Source organism: Micromesistius poutassou, assembly GCF_964030765.1.
Source record: "Micromesistius poutassou genome assembly, chromosome: 20".
In the NCBI taxonomy this organism is placed as follows: Eukaryota; Metazoa; Chordata; class Actinopteri; order Gadiformes; family Gadidae; genus Micromesistius; species Micromesistius poutassou.
Window position 1 is genome coordinate 592432 of NC_140290.1, and position 23067 is coordinate 615498.

The window sequence follows — 23067 nt, forward strand, 5'->3', positions numbered from 1 at the left end:
TCACATTCTTTGCAGTTAAAATGATTGTTGCGGTAAAAGTGGACTGCTGACCAGTGCTATTAAAGGACGAATAGGCGAGTATTGAGGTTAGTTCTCAGTGTTCTAACCACAAGGCTGTGGGAATAAGGCCATGATTGAGCTGCAAAGGTAATATAATAATCATACCTCCCACAATAGTGTACATCATGGGATTTATGTCAGCAACTCTCCTGTCTTCTACCGTCCCTTACCAGTTTATCTGACAATCAGACAGACAGGCAACAGATTTGAGACAAAGCTGATCTGTGGGGAGAGGAAGAATATTCAAATAAGATCTAATATCTAATAATAATATGATAGATATAAAACATATGAGATCATGTTTATATAATAAGACCCTAGGCCCATTCATTCAGTCCGTTTCCATGGTGACACAGGCGGCAGTGGCACCCTGCTCCGTCCTGGTTGGCACAGGAAGTGATGTCAGCAGAGGGGGTGTGGCTGGCAGACGTGGAGAGCGGGGGGGTCTGACCGTGTCTTACCAGGCACAGAGCGACAGGTATGGTCTGGAGAGAGAGAGTACAGGTTTATCACTGTTTCTTTCTATCTAACATGTAGAGAAAAGTGAATAACTGGGTTGGTGCCTAAGAGATTCGTCTGGAGCAAGGTTGGTTGGTTCCTGGCAACAGGGGAACATTCATTATTCATAACGTGTGTGTGTGTGTGTGTAAGTGTGTGTGGATGGGAGGGGGGGGGGGCAGTGTTGAAGACTGAACTTAATATGGTGGTTTCTATGTGCAGGAGGCTGAGGTGGATTTGAGCCTCACACCGGAGCCTGTAATTATTGGAGTCATACGTTACGTCAGGAGGGTCTATTTCAGGACTGATATTCAACATACCAAGGAGCTGGTCCAGACCGGAGCAGGTAAGAGGAAGGAAACGTACAAAAAGGATCTGAATGTGCTTTTTAATATATATATAAATATATATATATATATATACATATATATATATATATATATATATAAATCAAATGTCTTATTGCAACTTCAACTTCAGCAAAAAACGTGTTTCCAAAGAAGAAATTGTTTAGCTTAAAAAAGAGTGTATTTCATTTTTTTGCTAAAGCATGATCCATGCCTTTTAAAGGGTTTCTTCTGAGCCAATGGCTACAGTTCAAAGTGTGCTGACCTGTGCAAGTAGCAGGTGTATTTATTTCACATGAGACAACATGGGTGAAGAAGATTGTGGAGAGATTTCACTCCAAACTTAATGCCCTTTAACATCATCCACCTCGACCCAACGATGACAAATGGTTTTGAAAGAAGTGTTTGAAATGTGTCATCTAAAAGTTTTAGTTTTTTTGAAGTTGGAGACACATTTCTCTGTCTATTTCCAAGCTAGCCGTAATTACGGCTAAGGCAAACAAAAGGGTGGCAGGTGTTGTCTTTGAGAACCACACAGCCTTCGTTTTGTTGTCTAAAGGAAATCAATTCTGTGTTTTTTGAAAGATTATATTCAAGCAATTTTCCCTCAAGGCTTTGAAATCGTTAACTACCTGGGCCGGCGTAGTTTTTAGTTAAGAGCAATCAACGGACTAAATTAGTTTTTTTCAAATACAAAGATTTTTAGGGCCAAATTCAATCTATTTGAAAGTGTAATTAAAAGCGTAATTTGCATAGAAATGAGGAAACTGTGAACTGCAGGTTGAAGATGCCTCAGTCAAGGAGACTCAAAAACCACCAACCACATCTAACGTCTGAATACTAAATTATTCAGACCAGCTACAAACTTCTTATTCTACAAACACACGTCAAGTTTGGTGCAGTGAGCGCATCACAGTCACACTATGAGGGATGGTTTGTGATCGCAGGTGACTGCTTGTTTTCCATTAGAAATATTGTACTTTTTGTGCCTCCATTAGAGTCCCATTTCTTCCACAGAGTTAATAAATCTGGATTTCAATTTGACGCGCCACCACAGCGGGTCCACTTTGAGAAGCTCCAGCGACCGGGCACTCTAACCCCCCCCCCCCCCCAAACGTATGGCTTTGACCCCGCCGGTCAACGACCCAGCGGACGGACCTGAAGGCAGACCCACCGAGGACCCGACGAAGGCCTCCCGGAGGTCCTGGGCGCTAGGTCTGTGCGGACCTCCTGATCTCGGCCGCCCGCTGCGAGGCGACGATGGCGGCGGTGGACTTGCGACGCTGGGCCGCGGCGGCGATAGCGGCCTCGGCGGCGCACTGGTAGCTGTCGGTCTCCTGGGAGTCCTCGCTGTGCGACTTGGTGCTGTCCAGCTGCGAGTCGGGCCTCTGCCGCAGCGCCCGCTGCTGCTCCTCCTTCAGCTCCAGGTAGGAGCGCGAGAAGGTGTGGAAGATGGAGGTGACGGGGAACGCCATGAGCAGGATGCCGCTCAGGATGCTGCTGAGCGCCACCACCTGGCCCGGGATGGAGCGCGGCACCATGTCCCCGTAGCCCACCGTCGTCATGGAGATGACCGCCCACCAGTAGCTGCCGGGGATGCTGGTGAACTCCTGCTTGGCACCGAGCTCGCTCTCGGCCAGGAACACCAGCGGCGAGAAGAGCGCCATGGCCACGCACAGGAAGAGCAGCAGCAGGCCGAACTCGCGCGTGCAGCGCCGCACCGTGAGCCCCAGTGTCTGCAGGCCCAGCGAGTGGCGCGCCAGACGCATGACGTAGAAGATGCGCAGGGCGCGCAGCACGCGCAGCACCAGGCCCACCTTCTCCAGGTAGTTGTTGCCCGAGCCGCCGGGCCGGCCCCCCACTGACAGCGAGTCCACGATGAGGGTGATGTAGTAGGGCAGGATGGCCACCACGTCGATGATGTTCAGCGGCGTACACAGGAAGGCACACTTGCTGGGCGTCTGGATGAAGCGCAGCAGGAACTCCAGGGAGAACCAGGCCACGCACACCGTCTCCAGCACGAAGATGTTGTAGCAGCGCTGGGAGCACTCGCCCTACAGGGGGGGGGGGGGGGGGGCAACACGTCACGCGTGGGTTACTGGCAGGAATTCAGTTTCTTCTCCCAAGATCTGACGCGGACAGAAAGAAAGCATCATGTTGTTTGTGTTCAGTATTCTATAAGACGCGTATAAGAGGCAATTACTTTAAGGAATCAATGAATATATTCATGTGTCTTTCACACGTTGTCTACATGTGCTCGGCAGGTTTCAGAATCTCTGTGTGCTAACAGAGCAGTTATCAATTCTCCACTCACAGCGTTTCTCACCTTGCATTAAACCTCTCTCTCTCTCTCACTCTCTCTCTCCTCTCTGTAACAAGTACATATATATATACAGATTAATACCATTCAATAAATATAATTATCATACAAAACAAAGATTAAATACACACAATCGATGACATATATGCAGGGCCGCTACAAGCTTTTGGAGGCCCTAAGCATAATTGGCCATAAATTGGTCAGGGATGTGCATATATGACTATATGATTTATTCATTCCCTTTTTTTCATAAGAAAGCACACTTCCCCCCCCTCCTCTCTCTTTCTCTCGCTCATTTGCGCTCTCACTCTCTCTCTCTCTCTCTTTTTATTTTGTTTACTCCTGTTGTGTCGGGAAGCTCACATTGGCCCGATTCAAGTGTTTGGAGACGGCTCAAATCCTCCTTTACACCTGGCCTCCGGAGAGCTGGGGTCTGACATCCCTGACCTCGCAACACGCTATTGTATTAATGATGCATTTCCAGGTCTATACGTCAAAGCAATTATTTATAATAAAATAAGAGAAATGCAGTTCTACCTGTACTGCGGCCTAGTTGATATTCACCCATACAGTCTGAGCAGCACGCTTGGAAAACCCAAATCCCCCAGTGGACACAATCAAAGCACAGCACGCACACAAACACACACACAACACACACAAATACAGTCACAAACTCACAACCACACACGTACACACACACAGACATACACACACACACACATGATCCCACATTCTCACCAAGATGATATAATCGTGGACATGTGTTTGGCATGTTTGGTATGCAGATATGAGGATGTCTAAGGGAGGGGGGGAGCCGCATAAGTTGCTTGTACTTGTTGGCAAGAAAGACGGCCGTCATGTTTATAAATATTGCCCTGATGTTCGGCCCTGATGATTGTACCCTGCCAATCGGCTGATATTTGCTAAGCAGTAACAGCAGTTTGCTGAGCAGTGACACGCGGAAGCCAATAGTCGATCAGATCGTGCTCGTATGGCCTTGTTGCTTCTGGAAGCTGCGCACAATCGGCTTCCCTCTTCAAGTAGCGGCATCAACAAACAACCACGATATATCCCAGGATGGCACCTCTGGGTTGAACGTGACAATGGGACTGAGGAGCGAGGAAGCTGCTTTGTGAGCGGGGGAAGGGCTTGTAAAAAGAAGAGGCGCTGTGTGCACTGAACTGCGTCGCGGTGAGGTGGGATGTTTGGCTCAGTAGAAAAGTGAGCGAGATCGCATTGTTGTTGCTGTGTACTCACTCGCTCACCGGGTGTTGTTTACTATCCAGAAGCAGATGCTCGCATCAAGAGCGGAGGATGATGAAGACCAACTCCGGCCCATCTTTGACAACAGAGCCCCCACCTCCCACCCCCTCCCAACCTCGATATATGAGAAGCAAACCCAACCATGTTGGATGGGAGAAATGTACTGTATGTTTATTGGAAATATAATTATTACAGTATATACTATACATTAAAAGAAAATATGATAATTATCTTGCCTATATGCTAAATGAATGAAAATATGTCTCTCTAAATAGCTCTCTAAATTCGCTCTCTAAAATTCTGACAGTCCCAGAAAGGCCCTCCTCAGAATGCTAACCTCAGAGGGCCACAAGGAAGCCTGTCAGATGTTGATTGTGACTCGACTGTATGAGCTCAACAAGGAGGAGAGATGAGCAAGATGTCCTTGTACCGTACCATACCACTACCCATTATGGTTTTACTGTCCATTATAGATTTTACAACCTCACCTTTGCACGCATCTCCTTGTTGGAGAGCCATAAAGCTCCCGATGTGAACAACCCCATATTTCAACCATACTCTCTTATTGGGCACTCAGCAGTAAAGAAACTCTGCAAAGCGGTGTTTAAAACACAATTCAAGACTACTGGTTACCTGCGTGTCTCCTTTAGTGTCTTCATCTCCCACAACCTCAATGGCTTTCTCTCCTCTGGTCTCTCTCTCCTCTGGTCGACACTGCCTGTTTGGAGTATCTGAATGGTATTGATGTCAAAGACATATTTGACATCAACACCATTCATATAGATACTTGCCAAGACATTTGCCATAACCTGCAATATGCTACTAAAGTACATCAACATAATTGCGGAAGCAATAAAGTCATTTCTAAATCAATCAAGTGTTGTTCTATTTTTGGGGGATTCAAGGCCCCTCTGCGTTAACCAGTTAATGATTAATGATGTAGACTACATAGTTTTCATCATTAACTTATGCTTCATAAATTATCTCATTAACAAATATCTCATTATCTTAATGATCATTAATAACTAATCTTAATCTAATGATTATTCATCTAGGGACGATTTATATTTACTACTACTTTATGAATGCTCCAAAGTTACAGTTAAGTGCTCCCAATTATATTTTTTATTATTATAAATCAGTTTTTGTTCTGATGAGTACTGCCGTTACCACACCATTTGAGGATGAATAAAGTGGGTTGATGTCTACGCCTACGCCCTAATGACCCGCTACCTGACAGCTAATGGACCAAGAGGATGACAGGAGGCTGTTAGCTGCCGCCCTGGAGTCTACCCAGCCCCATGTTTCCCCCAGTGCATTTCTTTTTTATAAATATATAACCAAAAACACTGTGAGAAGAATTTCGTGTGCAGCAGTTCGTCACACAGCGAGTGCCAAAATCCAACAGTTGTTCAGTTGAATCAAATCAAGCCTATTGAAATCAAAAGGGGTCGGAGCGCATTCACAATCAGCGTTCTGCAAAGGCGTTTCCCTGGCTAGAAGACCGCCTCGCCTCCGCATGTCTGCCCACACGGCCACTTGGCAGGAGTGGATGTGGACGTGGATGTGGGGGTTTAGTGGGAGATCTAAACCAGCGGAGGAGAAGACGAATAAGAGCTGGATCTGGATCATAACTCAGAAGGCCTTCCAATGCTGCCCGATTTAGCGTTATGTTTCTTTTTATTTCAGACGCAGTAGGAATTCCTTTGATAGGGATTTCTTCTGTAATGATAAATGATAAGTATAGTTGATAAAGTTATGAATATGTAATATGTTCTCTTGACCTTGTGCAGCAGAACCAGTTGTCCCTTTAATTTGTGTCCTCCGCCGCTGAGCTGGAAGCTCATCATGGACCTGAATCACGGCAGCAGTAGCACCCACTGCTGCCGTGCAATGTACACTACTCTCTCTAATGGGATGCAAATAACACAATGTTATATGGGCAATTCAATTACAAACAGTTACTACAGGTTACCAGCCTGCACCCCCCACCCCACCCCACCCCCCCCAACACACACACACACACACACACACACACACACACACACACACACACACACACACACACACACACACACACACACACAAAGCTTGTATTCACAAAGTGACTCAGTGATGCTCTGAGTCACTTGCCCTGAGACTGACTCAGATAACAAAATGTATGAAATGTATACAAGTAGCTTCTTTCCATAATTGACTTTGAATTCTACCATAAAGTTTTGCCTCCACTGCAGTGATTATTTCTTGAAAGATGATAAACCTATTAAAGACCATTTAAATCCCCCCTTTGCCTAAAAACCAAGCAAAGCTGGGTTTGAGGGTTTTGACACGCCACGAGAGCAGGTACACACTGTGGCAACTAAATCAATTAAGACAATAAAATAAAATGATTGATTGACAATATTGATCGTGCTGAAGGGTGGGTGGGTTCTGGGCGCGTTGGTGACCAAACTCTACCTTCATTCTGAACATGAACAACAACGGACAACAACGGACAAGACGAGGCAATAGACTCACAGACCTCCCTCCAAACCCTCTTAACAGACGAGGCAATAGACTCACAGACCTCCCTCCAAACCCTCTTAACAGACGAGGCAATAGACTCACAGACTTCTCAAGCCAAAGTTAAAAGTTTGAAGAAATGAAAATATTGAAATAATTGACCAAAGGCCTCCCCCACGCAGTGTGAACAGTCTTTAAGGACGGGCAGGTGAAGGTCAGACGGCCGGGGCCCGGGGGGCCGTGAGGAGGGACCACCGCGACCTTTAGAGACAGGCAAAATGGACTGGAAAGGAACATTTGGAATTATGACATTTAAATGTCACACGGCACACCGGCAGAGTGGTGTTGTAATATAATAGATATAATGAGTAATAATAATAATAATAATAAAAATAATTATAAGATCAGTGTGTGTTGGATTAACATGTGCTCCCTGTGTTCCTGCATGTAAGGATAATGGACAGTGTAAACAAGTGTGAATCGTGTGTATGTGTTTGTGCATGTGTGTGTATGTGCGTGTGTGTGTATGTGTGTGTGTACGTGCATGTGTGTGCGTACGTGTGCTAGTGTGTGTACGTGTTTAATCCTTAATTTGCTTCATTTCAGATTGCACGCTAGGATAGGACTGTCTAGATGATTAGCTATAGGAATGGGCCACATCATCTATCCCTTTCAAGCATATGAACAATTTAAAGTTAATATTGTAGCAATATCTTCAAAGGATGGCATGGTATCAAAACATTATTTATTACATTAAAGGCTTGGCGTTCTGATGCAACAACGAAAACTCCAATAACTTTAAACCGTCTGCATGAGACAGCTTGTGCGCTGTGACTTCAAAACATGATTTTTTTGATGGTTTGTCACTCTGACAAGCATTAAACCACCCAGCAAAACTTAGCAAAACAAACACAGCCCGCTGCTCACTTGTGTTCCTGCCCGCCACTCTGTGTTTGTGTATATGTGTTCGGTATGAGCTGTCAAACATGTAAAGGGATGGGCAGCCTCTGGCCCTCGTTTAATTGTTCATTTGTAGGAAGCTTCTATAGCTTATATAGCGCACCTTGATGTCTCTCTCTCTGTTCACCCATCGTATTATATTGAATGGCCTCTGCTGCATATGGTTAACAATGGGGTTAAATGACAAAACAACAACACAACTATGCATTTCAGCAACCATGACTCTTGACTCAATCACAGCCTTCATATCTTCCTCTTTATATCTATCTCAAACAGAGGCTAAACCCTAGCCCCTATCTGCCTATCTCAAACAGAAGCTAAACCCTAGCCTAATCCCCTGTGTGTGAGAGAGATAGTGTGTGCGTGTGTGTGTGTGAGTGTGAGAGATAGAGAGAGAGGAAGAGTGAGTCCATGTGTGTGAGAAAGAGAGAGAGGAAGAGTGTGTGTGTGTGTATGGGCCATGTGCATCATCCTATTAGCTTTCAAAAGCTTTTTCCACACATCTTACAAAAACCCAGCAAAGGCACCACTTCCCTCATCATCAAACCAAACAACAATCTCATTACGGCCGCGCCGGCTCGCCCGTGCACTCACCGGACCATCGATCCACTCAAATGCTGTTTGCCCTCCCCCAGGGTGAGGAGGAGAGGGGTGCTCCACTCGTATGAACATCGCATCAACTACAGAGCGGTGATTGCAGTAAAGGCTGAGGCACGATTAGCACAAGAACAAAAAACGAAAAGATAAGACGTTCCTCCACTTAAACACACCTGGAGCCCCCCACCCCCAGGAGCTTTTGTTATGTTGTTGTCGATTTTGTTCTGTCTCGCTTGTCTTCTCCTGTCCTGCTCATAAAACTGAAACAAAAGGGCTTTTTTATCTTGCGGGGTAGAAATAGAAAAAGGGAATGCAGTGGATGAAAGAAGACACGATATAAGATGTGATATGATAGGATGTGAAAGGCGTGCTCCAAAGGCATATGAGATCCTATAGAACATACGGTTATTCTTTGAACATTTTGATGGATTTCTCTTGTCAGAAGTGTCTCCTCTAGCCACAGGTAGAGCAGATCTGTTAGAAAGTGCTTAGACCGTCAGAACGCTCCGGGAGCCATGTCGGCATGAAACCTCCGACCTTCATCACAGAGCCCTCAGCGCACATGAATTATTCCTATATGAATATAGTGTTACCCCACGCACATTAAGCTACACAAACATAATATACTCACCAACCTTAAGCAGGACAAAAATGAAGGAATTGAAAGTGTCAGTCCAACAGCCACACACTGTTGCTAGGCAATTTATTTTAGAATATTTTTTTGTCATATTGTCATAGTTGTCATATTTGTTGAAATTGTCTTTACATGTGAAAACAATCCAAAGAACATGTTGGATTACGTATGAATGGAGTCATCCACAAGGCGAGGCAGACCCTAAATCTAGCGAGCTAGTCACCTGTTTTGGGGGAGTGGCTTTGTAGAGAGGCCTGAAGGGAGAAGTTGGATTTTTTTTCAGTTGGTTACCTTCAAGTTATGCGTAAGCATTGCTGGTTTCTCCAAATTGCCTACCCATCCTTTAATATTATACCAATTAAAAGCTCTACGCCAACATCAAGACGGAATGCCATGCCTCATTACACTTCATATGCTGCGAGCTAGTTAAGACTCTGCTATGCGAAACACAAAGCTGTTGATACAAACAGCACTATGTTCTTGCACTAAATCTGTCACTAAAAGTCACTAGCTATCACTGAATGAGGTAACACAACAGTGATTGAACCTATTTTGTGTGAGTGTCGAGGTGTCCCTGTGAGGGTGAGGTGTACCTCACCCTAACTGCCTTGCATGGTAGACACCGCCGTCGGTGTGTGAATGTGTGCATGAATGTGTGCATGAATGGGTGAATGTTGGGCAATATTGTAAAGCGTTTATTTCCACACATTGTTATTCTTTGCGTTGTGCTACTTAATGCAGGGATAGAGGGAAACCTTAGGATCAGAGACAAGTTTGCCTGGATGCAGCGCACACACACGCAAACATATTCCACATTTGCATTTTTGTGATCAGAATTGAATGTCTCAGACATACTGGTTGTTGATAAGATTGCACCTTTTCCAAATCATTCACACAGTGGGTGTGAATGTTTACAATCCTTTTAAAAGTGGGTACTTATCTCCCAAACACATGTATTTAGATATTTGATGTATTGCTTGATGGATTGCTAAAATGCTCATCCTGCAACTCATGAGATCAATACCAGCCCTAAGCCTCAATGACAGCGAAACGTGCACTTGGTACAGCTATATCAAAGATTATGGTATAATGGTAAAGATATGTTGTTGAATTTGACCTTGAGATGACCCTAGCTTCATCACTTTGTATGTGTACACTTACACTTTACTACACCTCATTACTTATTAACTTATTGCCAATGTTAGTTTGTCTACTTATTATTAATTACTTTATTTTATTTCATTTTTTTGCTGCTACTTATTTTTACTTATTTTCACTTATTTTTACCTATATTTATTTTTACTTAACTTTATTTACTTTATCTTGTATTGTTGCTGCTATGTGGCTGTTGAGAACCAAGCCTTAGAAATTTACTCTTGTGCATTTGTACAATAATATGTAACAAAAAAGTTTAATGTAAATGTATGATTTCCAGTCAGGCCGATCCACCAGGGGAGAACAGGCCCTGACACTAACTGTTGTTATTCGGAGCGACGCCCTTCCTCCCATGGGGTGAGATTTACAACGTGACATCTAAAGATTGCGGAGATCAACAGTAATCTCCATCATATAATCCTGATTGATGATATACGGTTGTGAGCGTGATATACATAATAAGCACAATTTGTTACATATTGTGACAAATTGACAAAAATATTGACAAATCAATTCAAATCAATCCTCTCTCTCTCTCTCTTCCTCTCTCTCTCTCTCTCTCTCTCTGTGTGAGCGTATGTGTGTGTGTGTGAGCATATGTGTGTGTGTGTGTGTGTGTGTGTGTGTGTGTGTGTGTCAGCCGTCACCCTGTGGTTGATTAATGGCCTAGAAACAAATTAACCAATTGGCGGGAAGAGCTGTCAATTACAAATGTAAAAATGCTACAATCTGCCTTTTCCTCTGGAAGCAATTCCAACAGCCTTCTAGTTGGGATGGGATGGAGCCTGTTTCTCCCACATATCCCATGTTTTTCTGTCTGGGAGATTAAACATGCTCCCCTGCTAGACCTTACTCCCCCACAGCCTGGAACGTCGGGATGAGTCTTCCAATCGTCCATGTGTCCAACATGCTCTTGTTCATTAAAAGCAATGGATGGGCTTCCAAGTGCTGGTGCCTACCTTGTAACAGATCAGCGACTCAGAGGTTCAGAGAGTTATTAGCAAATTAGCCCTAACTTAGAGTTAAGGGCTAAAAAAAAAGTTAGAGTTAGAGTTAAAAGTTAGAGCTAACAAGGGATGACATCATTTGGCTGCCAGGGGTGGAGCACAAAAATGGCAAAAAAAAAAAAAAAAAAGACATAGCAGCTATATTCTAATGTTATGACCGACCATAACTTGAACCTAACCAAACCGACTTATGGATGTCAGGTGTACCATTCAGGAAGCAGCGGGCTGTGCCGGTGAGAGCAGCGTAACGGTGTCATTGTGATCCCATTGCTGCCTTAAGAGTCGACGTGTTGCCGTTTGCAGTGAGCAACAGATGTCTCCCTTGTCACCAAGCGTAAGCTGTGTGGCAAAAGCCTTGGGAGCTGGAAGTCATCCAGAAGTCCTTGGCAACGCAGACACGACTCTGAAAGGAAATTCAACCCTGGTTTCGAAAACCTCACACACACCATGGTTCTCTGCGTCTCAACCTGTACCAGGGGAGGAGAGTATTAGAGATAGCTTTGTGGTATTAATTCACACCATACGTGGATTAGCACTGCTTTAATGCACAAAACTAATAGAAGGTTATCCCTTGGCGGTGAGCCTTTAACTAATACTAATGGGGTTTTATATTATTGTCCCACTGAAGGCTGAGCTCATTGGATGTGACGTTATATCAGGAAGGAAATGCAGGATCCTTACAGAAGCATTATTTTATCTTTTTATTGTGCCTGAAACTGTATGTTTATATTAATATTATGCTATAAACAACAACTTCATTCCCTCGTGCATACAAATTGCAAAGGCCGCTAAACTTGGAAGACATTGGCCATAAGGAGAGTCCAAAGTCATTATTTGTGCATTTGATGCCTCAAGAAATCCGCAGTTAATCAGGTGAGAATACATTGTTTATCCCTGGATACGGGCATTGGCGCTAAAGTGATCATTTAATTAGTTGTATTACGACCGTAAATGCAGACTTCAGCCAGTGCTAAGGTAATTAGCTCGCACCTTGGGGTCATAGCTGCGAGGGCTGACAGGTGATCAGGGTGGAGGGGGAGTGGGTGGCAGCAGCAAAGTGCTGTGGTCCCAATTAGTGGTGGCCTCACGCCAGATGAACTATAGGGTCTCCACACCGACCAGAGTGTTTAGCCCTGTTATTGCCGGTGCTCGACACTCACAAAGGAAAAGAGTGCTTTAATTAACAGCCTTTGGACGACACAACACTGACAGGAGACAAACAACCGACCTCCTCAACACGCCCTCACCATAGCGGAGGGAGGGGAGGGGAGGAAGATGGGGGTGGGGTATCGGAGGGGGGGCTGATCAATTGAGTCCCACGGAGACACAGCAGAGGCTTGTGCTGTATCCCCCCCCCCCCCCCACCCCCCACCACCCTTTTTTCCCTCCCTCGCCTCCAAACCGACTAACTTGCGGAGGGGGAGGGGGTTTCAGTGGGAGTTTTATCTGCTAATTGAAAATTAAAATGAGGAGATGCAGCGAGCGCACACTTTTTGTTGCTTCTGATGTATTCAGTCCACTTTGAAGCTCCTTGGCTCTGCGAGGACGAGCCGCGCACACGTGCTCGCAAACACACACGCATGAAGTGATGCACGATAACTTATGGGATTGTAGGGTAGGCCAGTGAGTGTGTGTGTGTGTGGCGTCTGTGTGTGCCTGGGCTGGATAAAGCACAGAGGTGAGGGCCTTAATAGGTCCTCAGAAGTGTCAGAGGCTCGGCAGATCATTAGATGGATCTAAATGAGAGAGTGATAAGAGAGCAGAGGGCCTAATTGACTCAGATGAGTCTTACATCCAACAGGATATGTGTGGGGGTTTGTGAAAGTTGAATGTGAAGAGTGCGACTGAGGTCACACCCCCTCCATTTGGTTTGAATTAACATGGAATATTTGGGCTGGTTAGTTTGCAAATAATTGGATTGCAGGTTAAGCTACTTGGCTGTTTACACAACAACTCTGGCCCAATAAATCGGAGCTCTCTGGGAAAATCTAGTTCTGTAGGAATTACAAGATGGAGAGCAGTGAGATTTAAGTGCTCTTTTTTTGGAAATGGGAAACAAAGTTGAACATCAAATGTTTACCATGAACACAGTATATATATATACAGTATATAGATGCATAGCATGAAAAATAACTGACAATGTGACTATAACGCTTAATGTACATCTGCTTTTCATAGCCTCCATTTCATCAACTGGTCTGGGTGAAGGTTTTATAAACAAGCTGACTGTACCCCAAAAACAGGATTATGTTTCATGGCTCACATTTGCATAATCATCTTTTTATATGACAATAATGAGCTTACTTTATATTCCTCTCTGGAAGTGGAGCACGTTTATAATGAATTGCAATTAGAAAAATAAACAACTAGGTGGGATTTTCTCAAACGGGAAACTGAAGTGATCATTTGAAGGAAACACTCCAATATAAATATTGATTATTGTTCCTGAGGCTGCTGGTACTGTGTGTGTTCAGTGTAGCTGACTTGTCTGACTTGTCTCCCATCATCTGCCAACGTCCCCATGATTTATAAACAACAACCATCTGTGTGTGCTGGAAGATCCCACCTGCACAAGCTCCAGAGATACATGTAAGATGACTTTTATTCTACTTTAATTCTACTGGAGAGTTTTTCTTAAGGGAAATATGTTGAATGGGAAAACCCACAACAGATTTTAAGCTTAAGCTTAAGTGAGCTTTGTTTCCTTTGCATTTCATTTTGGTGTGTTGTGCTTATAAAAATGATTTCCTTTGCTTTTCATTTCTATTTCTAACAGGTATGGAAATTACATTTAAATACAAAAATGTATTTTCGGTGAAAAATCCACAGAGCACAAAGGACCAGAATCCCTTGTTCTCAGGACCAGGACAAAGCCAATAATGAGAGATCCTGGATGTTTAGGATGCTGGGTCTCTTCACATACAGGCTGCAAGGTAGTGATGCAAGTCAGTAGTTGGGAGTGTCTGACTGACTCCCAGCTGAAAGGTTATTGGCTATAGGCTTTGACGTCTACTGCGTAACCACACAACCACACCTAACTACCTGCTACTGAATCACATGTATCTGAATTCACTGTCAAATCGCTCTGGATAAAAGCATCTTCTACTCTGAATGCCTAAAATGAAATGTATCTATTTCTGGCCAAATGGATCTTGGGGTGACCTGAATATATGGGACCCCCCAGCTGTCAGTGGTTGAGGACCTTGAAGGATCAAACATCAGTGTCTCTGCACTGAACATCACTGCTCGCCTTTTCCCTGCGCTCGTCTGGTGGATTTACTTCTGCAGGCCACTTTGATACTGGAGAGCCAATACTCGTCCCATACGCAGAGTCCTCATGTAACCAATGTCCTTCTGGATTTAAACATGGAGGACATGGGGTGAAATGGCCTCTGCACTGCCCTGAACGCATGGGGATGGGAACCACTTACCCCACCGGACTCTGAGCACTTCCAGTATATAATGTCATCTGATGCGGACACAAAGTAGTCAAAAGAATCAAGCCATGTGTGTGTTGATATACACTCCATCACTCCGATGGTGGCTGCACCTGGCACTGACATTAAGATATCTCACACTGATCTCCCAGCCACCTTCAACACTCAAGTCACTGCTCTTGATGGTGAGGAGAGAGAGAGAGAGAGAGAGAGACCAAGAGAGATTATTTTCTGACTGTTCTGATCTGGTGAGGTTTTAACAAAAGGATTCTTAAACTGTATGTTGATTTGCATTATTATATGCCAGTTGTATTCCATTTTTGTATTGACCTTGAATACATAGATATGCACATGTGCGTTTACATTCTCCAGAGATAAATAGATAAGGGGGCTCATGCTATCTGACTGTGACCAGAAAGCCATGCCCGATCTGCAGTGCACCAGACAAATGCAGGAAGAATGCCCAGAATTTGAACACTTCCCTTTGGGCTTGCTGCTTTCCCTTTTCCCTCTTTCATCTTTCATTTTGGGTTCAAATACATTACAATGCTAATTATTTCATGTGTTTCAACGCACCCTACATAGTGGCTGTATGTGTGTCTCTCGCTGGCTCCAGCATTATTTAGATCCTAATGTTGCGTTGTGCCATTGACTCCTCTTCCCTCAGATTAGATTGGTGAAAGGGGTCGGTAAGCACTCTATTGATAAGAAATACTCTTAAGAAAGCATTGGTCCAATCAAATTAGCTCAATTTCTGAAAAGCCTAACTAGGATTCAATATAACATAAAAAGTGATGTGGTCCACTCATTGTAAAGCATGGTATCTGTTTCAACCTAACTGAGTTTACAAAGCAGTGAGCCCATTTCATTGACATTCCCAGTCCAATTTTTCTCTCCCCTCTTGCTCAACAGCACTTTAGGGTAGTTTAGGTCCCATTTGTTTTTTGGTTTATCCAATTTAAGTTGTTTGATACAACCAGTCCGTACAGCTTCCTTTCCAAATACCATAACACCATTTTTGTTGACGTGTCAAGTGCTAGGTAACACATAAGCAATCCTTTCCGTCGTCACATGCACGATTGCATTCACTACTTGTATACAATATGCATATTTCTACCAGCTGCAGCTTGAATCAGTCAGATATTTGCCAGATGGGTAGGTGTGGTTCGAGAGTTAAGGATGAGGCGATTCTCTGAGATTTAGTCCATCTTGTGATTTCAGCCTTTGAAATACCTTTTATAAAAAGCTCCCTTTACTGTCAGACTACGGACGTCTTTGCCCTCAGTTAAGAATTACAATTATTAAGATGAATCTAGAAAACTTGATTGACTTCATCAACATTACTCAAGGCACTTAACCCCCGTGGCCCCGCCATGAACAGAAGGGTATAGGGTCCCAGCCCGCCACGAACAGAAGGGTATAGGGTCCCAGCCCGCCATGAACAGAAGGGGCTAGGGTCCCAGCCCGCCACGAACAGAAGGGGCTAGGGTCCCAGCCCGCCATGAACAGAAGGGTATAGGGTCCCAGCCCGCCATGAACAGAAGGGGCTAGGGTCCCAGCCCGCCATGAACAGAAGGGGCTAGGGTCCCAGCCTGCCATGAACAGAAGGGTATAGGGTCCCAGCCCTCCATGAACAGAAGGGTATAGGGTCCCAGCCCGCCATTCCTAATGATGGACTCATCAGATTCTATCATAGAATACCAAAATAACAACAGTTTTTCTTTTTAATTCAACATTAACAAACGGCGTGCGTCTTAATGACAAGCCTTCCTCCAGCGTTAGATCACAGGCGATTCACTAGCAGCAGACTCACCCTCTCCTCCTCCTCCCGGAGGTCGGGCATGGTGCTGATGCACAGCGTGATGGCCGTGATGGCCACGAACACCACCGACAGGCAGGCGAACACCTTCCCCGGGACGCCCGAGTGCGGGTTCTCCACCATGTCCCGCAGCCGCCGCATGCACCCCCCTCCCTGGCCCTCCTCCTCCTCCTGGACGCCCCCAGCCCCGGCCCCTCCCACCACCACCACCACCACCGCTGACGCCGACCCCGGCCCGGGTGCGGCCCCGGGCGCGGCCCCCGGCGGGGATGGCTCCTCCTCGCCAGACGGGGGCGCAGCCATCTGCTCGGCGGCGGCGGCGGCCTCCTCCTCCTCCTCTAGCCGCCGCTGCTCCTTGTACTCCTCCTGGCGGAGGCGCAGCTTGCGCAGGCAGCACCAGTCCAGGCTCTGCTCCTCCACGCCCCAGTAGAGCAGCTCCTCCTGGAAGGACAGGGCACACATCTCCCGCAGCAGCCGCAGCTTGCCGGCCGCCAGGAAGGTGACGATGGTGCGGAAGGCCGACGGGCTGCGGTCGAAGAAGTACTCGTTGCGCCGGCCGTCGTAGTCATCGCACACGGCCATGATCTCCGCCTCGCTGCTGCAGCCGCGCAGCCGGCCCAGCCGCGTCAGGGGGAATTCGTCCAGGGTGGACCAGGGGATGCGGTACTTGATGCCGCCCACGTTGATGATGGCCGCGGGGGACACCGAGTCGTCTCCGGTGTGATCATCGCGCGCGGGCTGGCGCTGCTGGGGCTGCAGCAGCAGAAGCTGGGCCCGCTTGTAGTACAGGCCCTTCTTGGAGCTCACCTCCTGGGGGTTCTCCGGAGGGTTGAAGTGGAAGCTGGTGAACTGGTGCTCCGTGCTGCCCGCCAGGAAGGCCACCTCCTGGTACATCCCTACAGAGGCGGAGGGGAGGGAGGGCGGTAAGGGCTGATGAGGTTGCGGTGGGGGCGGGTGGAGACGGTGGTCCAGCCCGCTGTGGCTCACAGCTCAGGTGGGGAGGGCTTCACGCCGTGGGTGGGATGAGCAGGAAACCCGTCAGCCTTTCTGACATTCTGTGGGACAGAACAGACAGTGGAATCAGAGCCAGAACTTACACTTAGCTAGCCACAGCACTTCAGTGCAGCAGTGTTCCCACAGGATCCCACATTGAATAAATGAAATAGATTTCGATTACAAAGGGAGAAGGCTGTTTTACTTCCGTTGTTTATTTATCACCTACTTAAAATTCAGGGTTCCTTTAGTTTATATCCCAATTTCCATTACTGATATGAATAGCGTTCAACTGTGAATGCAGGGATTAAATATTGATTCACTATGATTTCTGTAGGCTTCTGACGCTCCAATCTCACCGTATTTCTTTAACGTTGACAGCCACGTATTCAACAAATTACAACCTAACAGTGGAAAATGACACGCTGCAAAGAACATTGGGGCACAACCATCACAGGCAGTGTAAAAATGATTGAACCTTGAAGGCAATTTAAAGCAGTGCAGCCACGGATGGCAAACTGACAGTTTGAGAGAGAGAGAGAGAGAGAGAGAGAGAGAGAGAGAAATATGGAGAAAGGTTTGCGGGAGGAAGAGGGAACAGGAGAGGGAGTACAGCCAGTCTCCTCCAAAATAAATCCCTGTACATCTCAAGACATGACATTAACTCCAGGGAATGCAGCATCACATGAAGGTACACATTTTTGATTCCTCCGTATATGTGTGTTGAATATTGTATTTGGATTTTGAATGCTTTATAAATTATATATATATTATATTATATATATAATATTTGCTTCCGCAATAATTGTATCTTCAGGTTTTTGTTAAAAAAGAAAAAAACAAGCGTTAAACCTCAATGTTATCTTAGTGGAATCAAATGCATGGTCCCACCAGCACCATAGTGTATTCAATAGTCCAAAACCACTCTCCGTTCTGCTGAAGGTCCCCCTAACCCACAGCATTCCCAGGGCAACACCAAAGCTTCGGAGCACTAAAGTTGAACTTTGGTTTTATGGAGTACCCTGGTCGCAGAACTAAGCACTATGCTCTCTACGCAAGTTGATGCTATATATACATTGTCTGATGTTCTGTGCCATAATCACTTTGTGGTATTATATATAAATACATTACAAATCAAATTATTTAATGTGTTTCAACGCACCCTACATAGTGGTTGTATGTGTGTCTCTCGCTGGCTCCAGCATTATTTAGATCCTCATGTTGTGTTGTGCCATGGACTACTCCTCCCTCTAGATTGGATTGGTGAAAGGGATCGGTAAGAAAGCATTCATCCAATCAAATTGCCTCAATTTCTGTAAATCCTAATTAGGATTCAATATAATCATATATAGTGATGTGGTCCACTATCTATGATATAGTGAATGGTCCAGAGTGGCATCTCTATGCAGGAGGCTGGTGGCGGGAGACCCTTTGGCCAAGCCCTCACCCCACTAGCTGGGGGCGTCACCGACCACACCACTGATGCACCGCAGCAACATGTATCCAAGGCGACCTTTCCCAACGCTCTACGTTCATACATTTCTACAAAGCCATGTGACGCAGACTCCCTGACTCCCTCTCGTCTCTGATCTCCTGGAGGTCCGGGCTCCGGAGACGACCCCACAACCCGCACTCAGGACTGGGTTCTCCCTGAAGTCCCCAAGGAAAACAACAGAGATGGGGAAAGTGCTTTAGAGTACACCTTTAGAGTATTTGAAAACACTTTTAATGTACATCAGCGGGCTGTCGCTTCACTTGATGTTTTTAATGCGCTTTATGTTTAATTGTTCTTTTATGAAAAATGTTGATATATTATTTAACTTCTTTGTACTTTGTAGGGTTAGGGTTAGGTTCCCAGCGAAAATAAGACCTTGGTCTCAATTCCCTCCCCTGGTTAACTAAAGTATAAATAAAAGAGAGAGAGAGAGAGAGAGAGAGAGCAAGAGATCACAAGAGAGAGAGAGAAAGTGGTCTCAGTGTGTGGCTGTATTTAGTGGCCAGTAGTTTGAATGCACTAGTTTCCCAGGAGGGTGCTGCTACCTCACAAACGTTCAGCAAAGTGTCTCAGACAGGAACAGCTTATTGACCGTGACAGGGTGCCCTGGGATGCACAATGGGAATGAATTCAGCTTGTGTCAGGGTATGCAAGGGAAAGTGAGAAGACTATGGCGTCAGACATTTTGATGCTCAATAGGAGCAGGAGTAAGACAAGATTTGAATAAACACAGTTATGGGTTTATGGGTATGAGATGTGATTTTTGGCCTCAGAGAGATAAGAAAGCAGCATTCAAATCCCAGCACCTATTTTTATAATGGATTGTCTGCAGGAATATAATTGGCACTTTTGATGGACGGTGGAGCCAAAAGGTGGGCCAATGCAAATGTATACAAGTCTATGAATACAGCGTATTACTACTGCCTTGGGGCTTTACAGTTGGGATTCTGCACACGTTCTTCATAGATCTTAGTGACCTAGAATGATCTGCATCTACTCTCATGTCTGTTGAGAGAATCAATGGAATAATATTAACATGTGACTGTATTATATGCTTTTAGAAAGGTCACTTTTTCCCCAACATTCATACACACATTTAACACAGACTGGACACATGAGGTTAACATTAACCTCAAATACATGTCGTTGATGAGTAGGTTGGTTTACAGGTAAACAGGTAAACGGTAAACAGGTAAACATACTACAACTTAATCCTGATCTTAATTTAGGGATCAAACCAAGGACCTAACGGGCTCATTATGGTTCCACGTTCACGCAATGCAATGACCACGCAGACGCTTCGACAAAGTCGGGAACCTTTATGGTTCTCCGTCGGGTTTTAGAGAGCGGACCAATCACAGCCCTTGTGGCTGCATCACCTCGTTGGAAGGTTACAATTTTTGGGAGGCATATTTCATAGCATATTTCATAGCTTGGTACCTTCAACATTCAAGATATAAAAAAATATGTAGAAGGAATTGGCATATCGGCCTCATTCTTTGCGTGTCTCGTGTGAAAATGGATATAGATCAGAGATTCAGCCAATACAAAAGGAGACCATTTCAAAACAAACCAAACACACACACGAGTCTGAGCATTCAGTCCAAAGCCTCTTCGCTATGAGATGATCAGGTTGCAACTGAGTAAATACACCATTACTGCACTCTCACTCTCTCATTCTAACTGGGCGTTTTCACATTCAAATAAAACCAATAAGTAAAAAAAAGTAATGAAAACAACATGATCATCTCAGCAATAACTTGTGCTACACAGTCAACTGGAAAATGGAATCTAATTCTGAGTAGTGAGTAGGGAGGGCTATCCCTGAAACAACCGCACGAGCCCCCATCACATTTCAAAGTGAAACATCACTTTATTCCTGGAAGGACTTATAAATAAAACAGACCCTTTAATCTACACCATCTTGTAGGATGTGGGAGCTTCATTTGTCGCTGTAGAGCATTTTAACGTGTAAGTTGGAATCCACCTGTTTTTTTGGGTGACTCCCGCAGAGTGTAAAGAAACCACTACACATCGTCAAGAGAGAACAGCTAATTTTAAGGAGCACAGTATACCAGTACATCCTCTGCAGTTTCTCCTCAGTTTGAATCTAGATTTAACATGTTTTATAATGATTTAGGTTTAAGTTTAACAAACTTATTGAACTGAGATAAATTAGGCCTACGGTTAAGATGTGGTGTAAATGTGAGGTTTTCATGTTGTGTTGCCTTGAGTTGAATATACAGTCTGGCCTTTGCTTTACTCTCATTCTTATGAAACACAGAGCTGAGATGAGCCAACATCTCCTCTCCTCTCTCCTCCAGGCTCTGTGAACCATAATCTGCTTTGCTTGTATTTTTGGTTTAGACCTGACATGCTCATCGAGAAGAAAATAATTCTCAGAGAGAGGCAGAGGGGGAGAGAGAGAGCGAGAGGGAGAGAGGCAGAGAGGCAGAGAGAGAGACAAAGAGAGAGAGAGAGGGGGGGAGAGAGAGAGAGCATGAGAGAGAGACGACTAACCCTGAACTTAATTCCATCAACCTCGTGTTGGTCTGAAGATCTGGGCCAGAGTTCACACCTAGGATGCATTATATTACAACCAGAACTTTCTGACCAAGTTGAACATAATTTTCCCTGTTAAATTCAGACAGAAAGTTCTGGTTGTAATATAATGTTTCAAACATGTACAGAAAAGTAGCTGAAATTGTACCAGAGTATGTACCATGCTGTTCCTGCTTCTAATTAGTTCTACTTAGCGCCAGGTGGTCTCTACCCACCTGGCACCAAATGGAGAGTGAATTAGAAACAGGAATTTCAACAACCTCTATCATGATTACAATTGTAAAGAAATATTGGGTTGTTTCATTTTATATTGTGACTAAATAATAAATATCGTTGCCAACCCTCTATCACAACACTTTTTGTCATTTGCTTTTATCTTGCCAAGCGGCCATAGAAACCATTTTCTAGAGTGGGGAAAATTTGAAAAGTGGAACTAATCTGTCCAGTTTTTCGCTCGCTAGACACAGAGAGAAAGATAGAGAGCGATAGCTTTGGAATGGTGGCCTCCTATATTTTTTAGCTGTACACACAAAAAAAGTAAAGGCTCATCTTGATTGACCATGACCATGAAATAGATTAGTATGAATAGACACCATGTCCCCTCCCCCCCATTCAATACATGTCATGGACCAGGTTGTTTGTAGCCAGCCTAGTCACAGCCAATCACATGCTTCCAGGGTTAGTTATTTAAAACATCCCAGGAGCTGGCTTGAGGTCTTTAACCCAGTGCTAATGTCCACCTATTTTAGGTATACATTGTACATTTCATACAATCAATGCACCACATGCTTTAGATATGACCATTCTTCCCATGTATAATCATTGTATTTGATGTACCATGACTCTCAAAGGGCCAGGCAATGACAAGCAGAGTACATTGAAAGGTTAACCGCTGTGCTGAGGCGTGCCAATGGGGTCATTCATCATATAAGCAGCATCCGTCCCCAGACCTTAGCCGGCGTGACAGAGTGTGGGAGATGATAGACAGGGTGAACAGTTCACATCTCACATGTGATGGCTCACTGGAAGGAAGAGTGAGGTGCTGGTTGTTGATGTACTCGTTTATTTAGCACAAATGCTGAATTATTATGACTTCTTTCAACATTAAAAAAAAGAATTTCCCCCTCCATGGTCTCTCTCTCTCTCTCTCTCTGTTTTTCTCTTGACTCTCTCTCTCTATCTCTTTCTCTCTCGCTATCACTCACACTATCTCTACCCCGTCTCTCTCTATCTCTCTCACTTTTTCTCTTGACTCTTTCTCTCTCTATCTCTTTCTCTCTCCCTATCGCTCACACTCTCTCCCCCCCGTCTCTCCCTCTCCCCATCTCTCCCCCACTCTCCCCCTCTCCCTCTCTCCATATATCCGAGAGAGATAAAGGCAACTCATATCCTGCCAGCAGCACTGCTCACATTTTGAT

The 23067-nt window shown here is 44.9% G+C and overlaps 1 protein-coding gene across 1 annotated transcript; it reads right to left on the minus strand.

Moving 5' to 3' along the window:
* Positions 1 to 2116: 2116 nt before the first annotated feature.
* kcng2 (potassium voltage-gated channel, subfamily G, member 2) lies at positions 2117 to 17493 on the minus strand (the record flags this gene model as incomplete). The annotated part of the gene is made up of 3 exons (XM_084484777.1): positions 2117 to 2959; positions 16594 to 16774; positions 16823 to 17493. The coding sequence occupies 3 exons, from the start codon at positions 17491 to 17493 to the stop codon at positions 2117 to 2119; spliced, it is 1695 nt and encodes a 564-aa protein (XP_084340903.1).
* Between the last annotated feature and the right edge of the window lie 5574 nt (positions 17494 to 23067).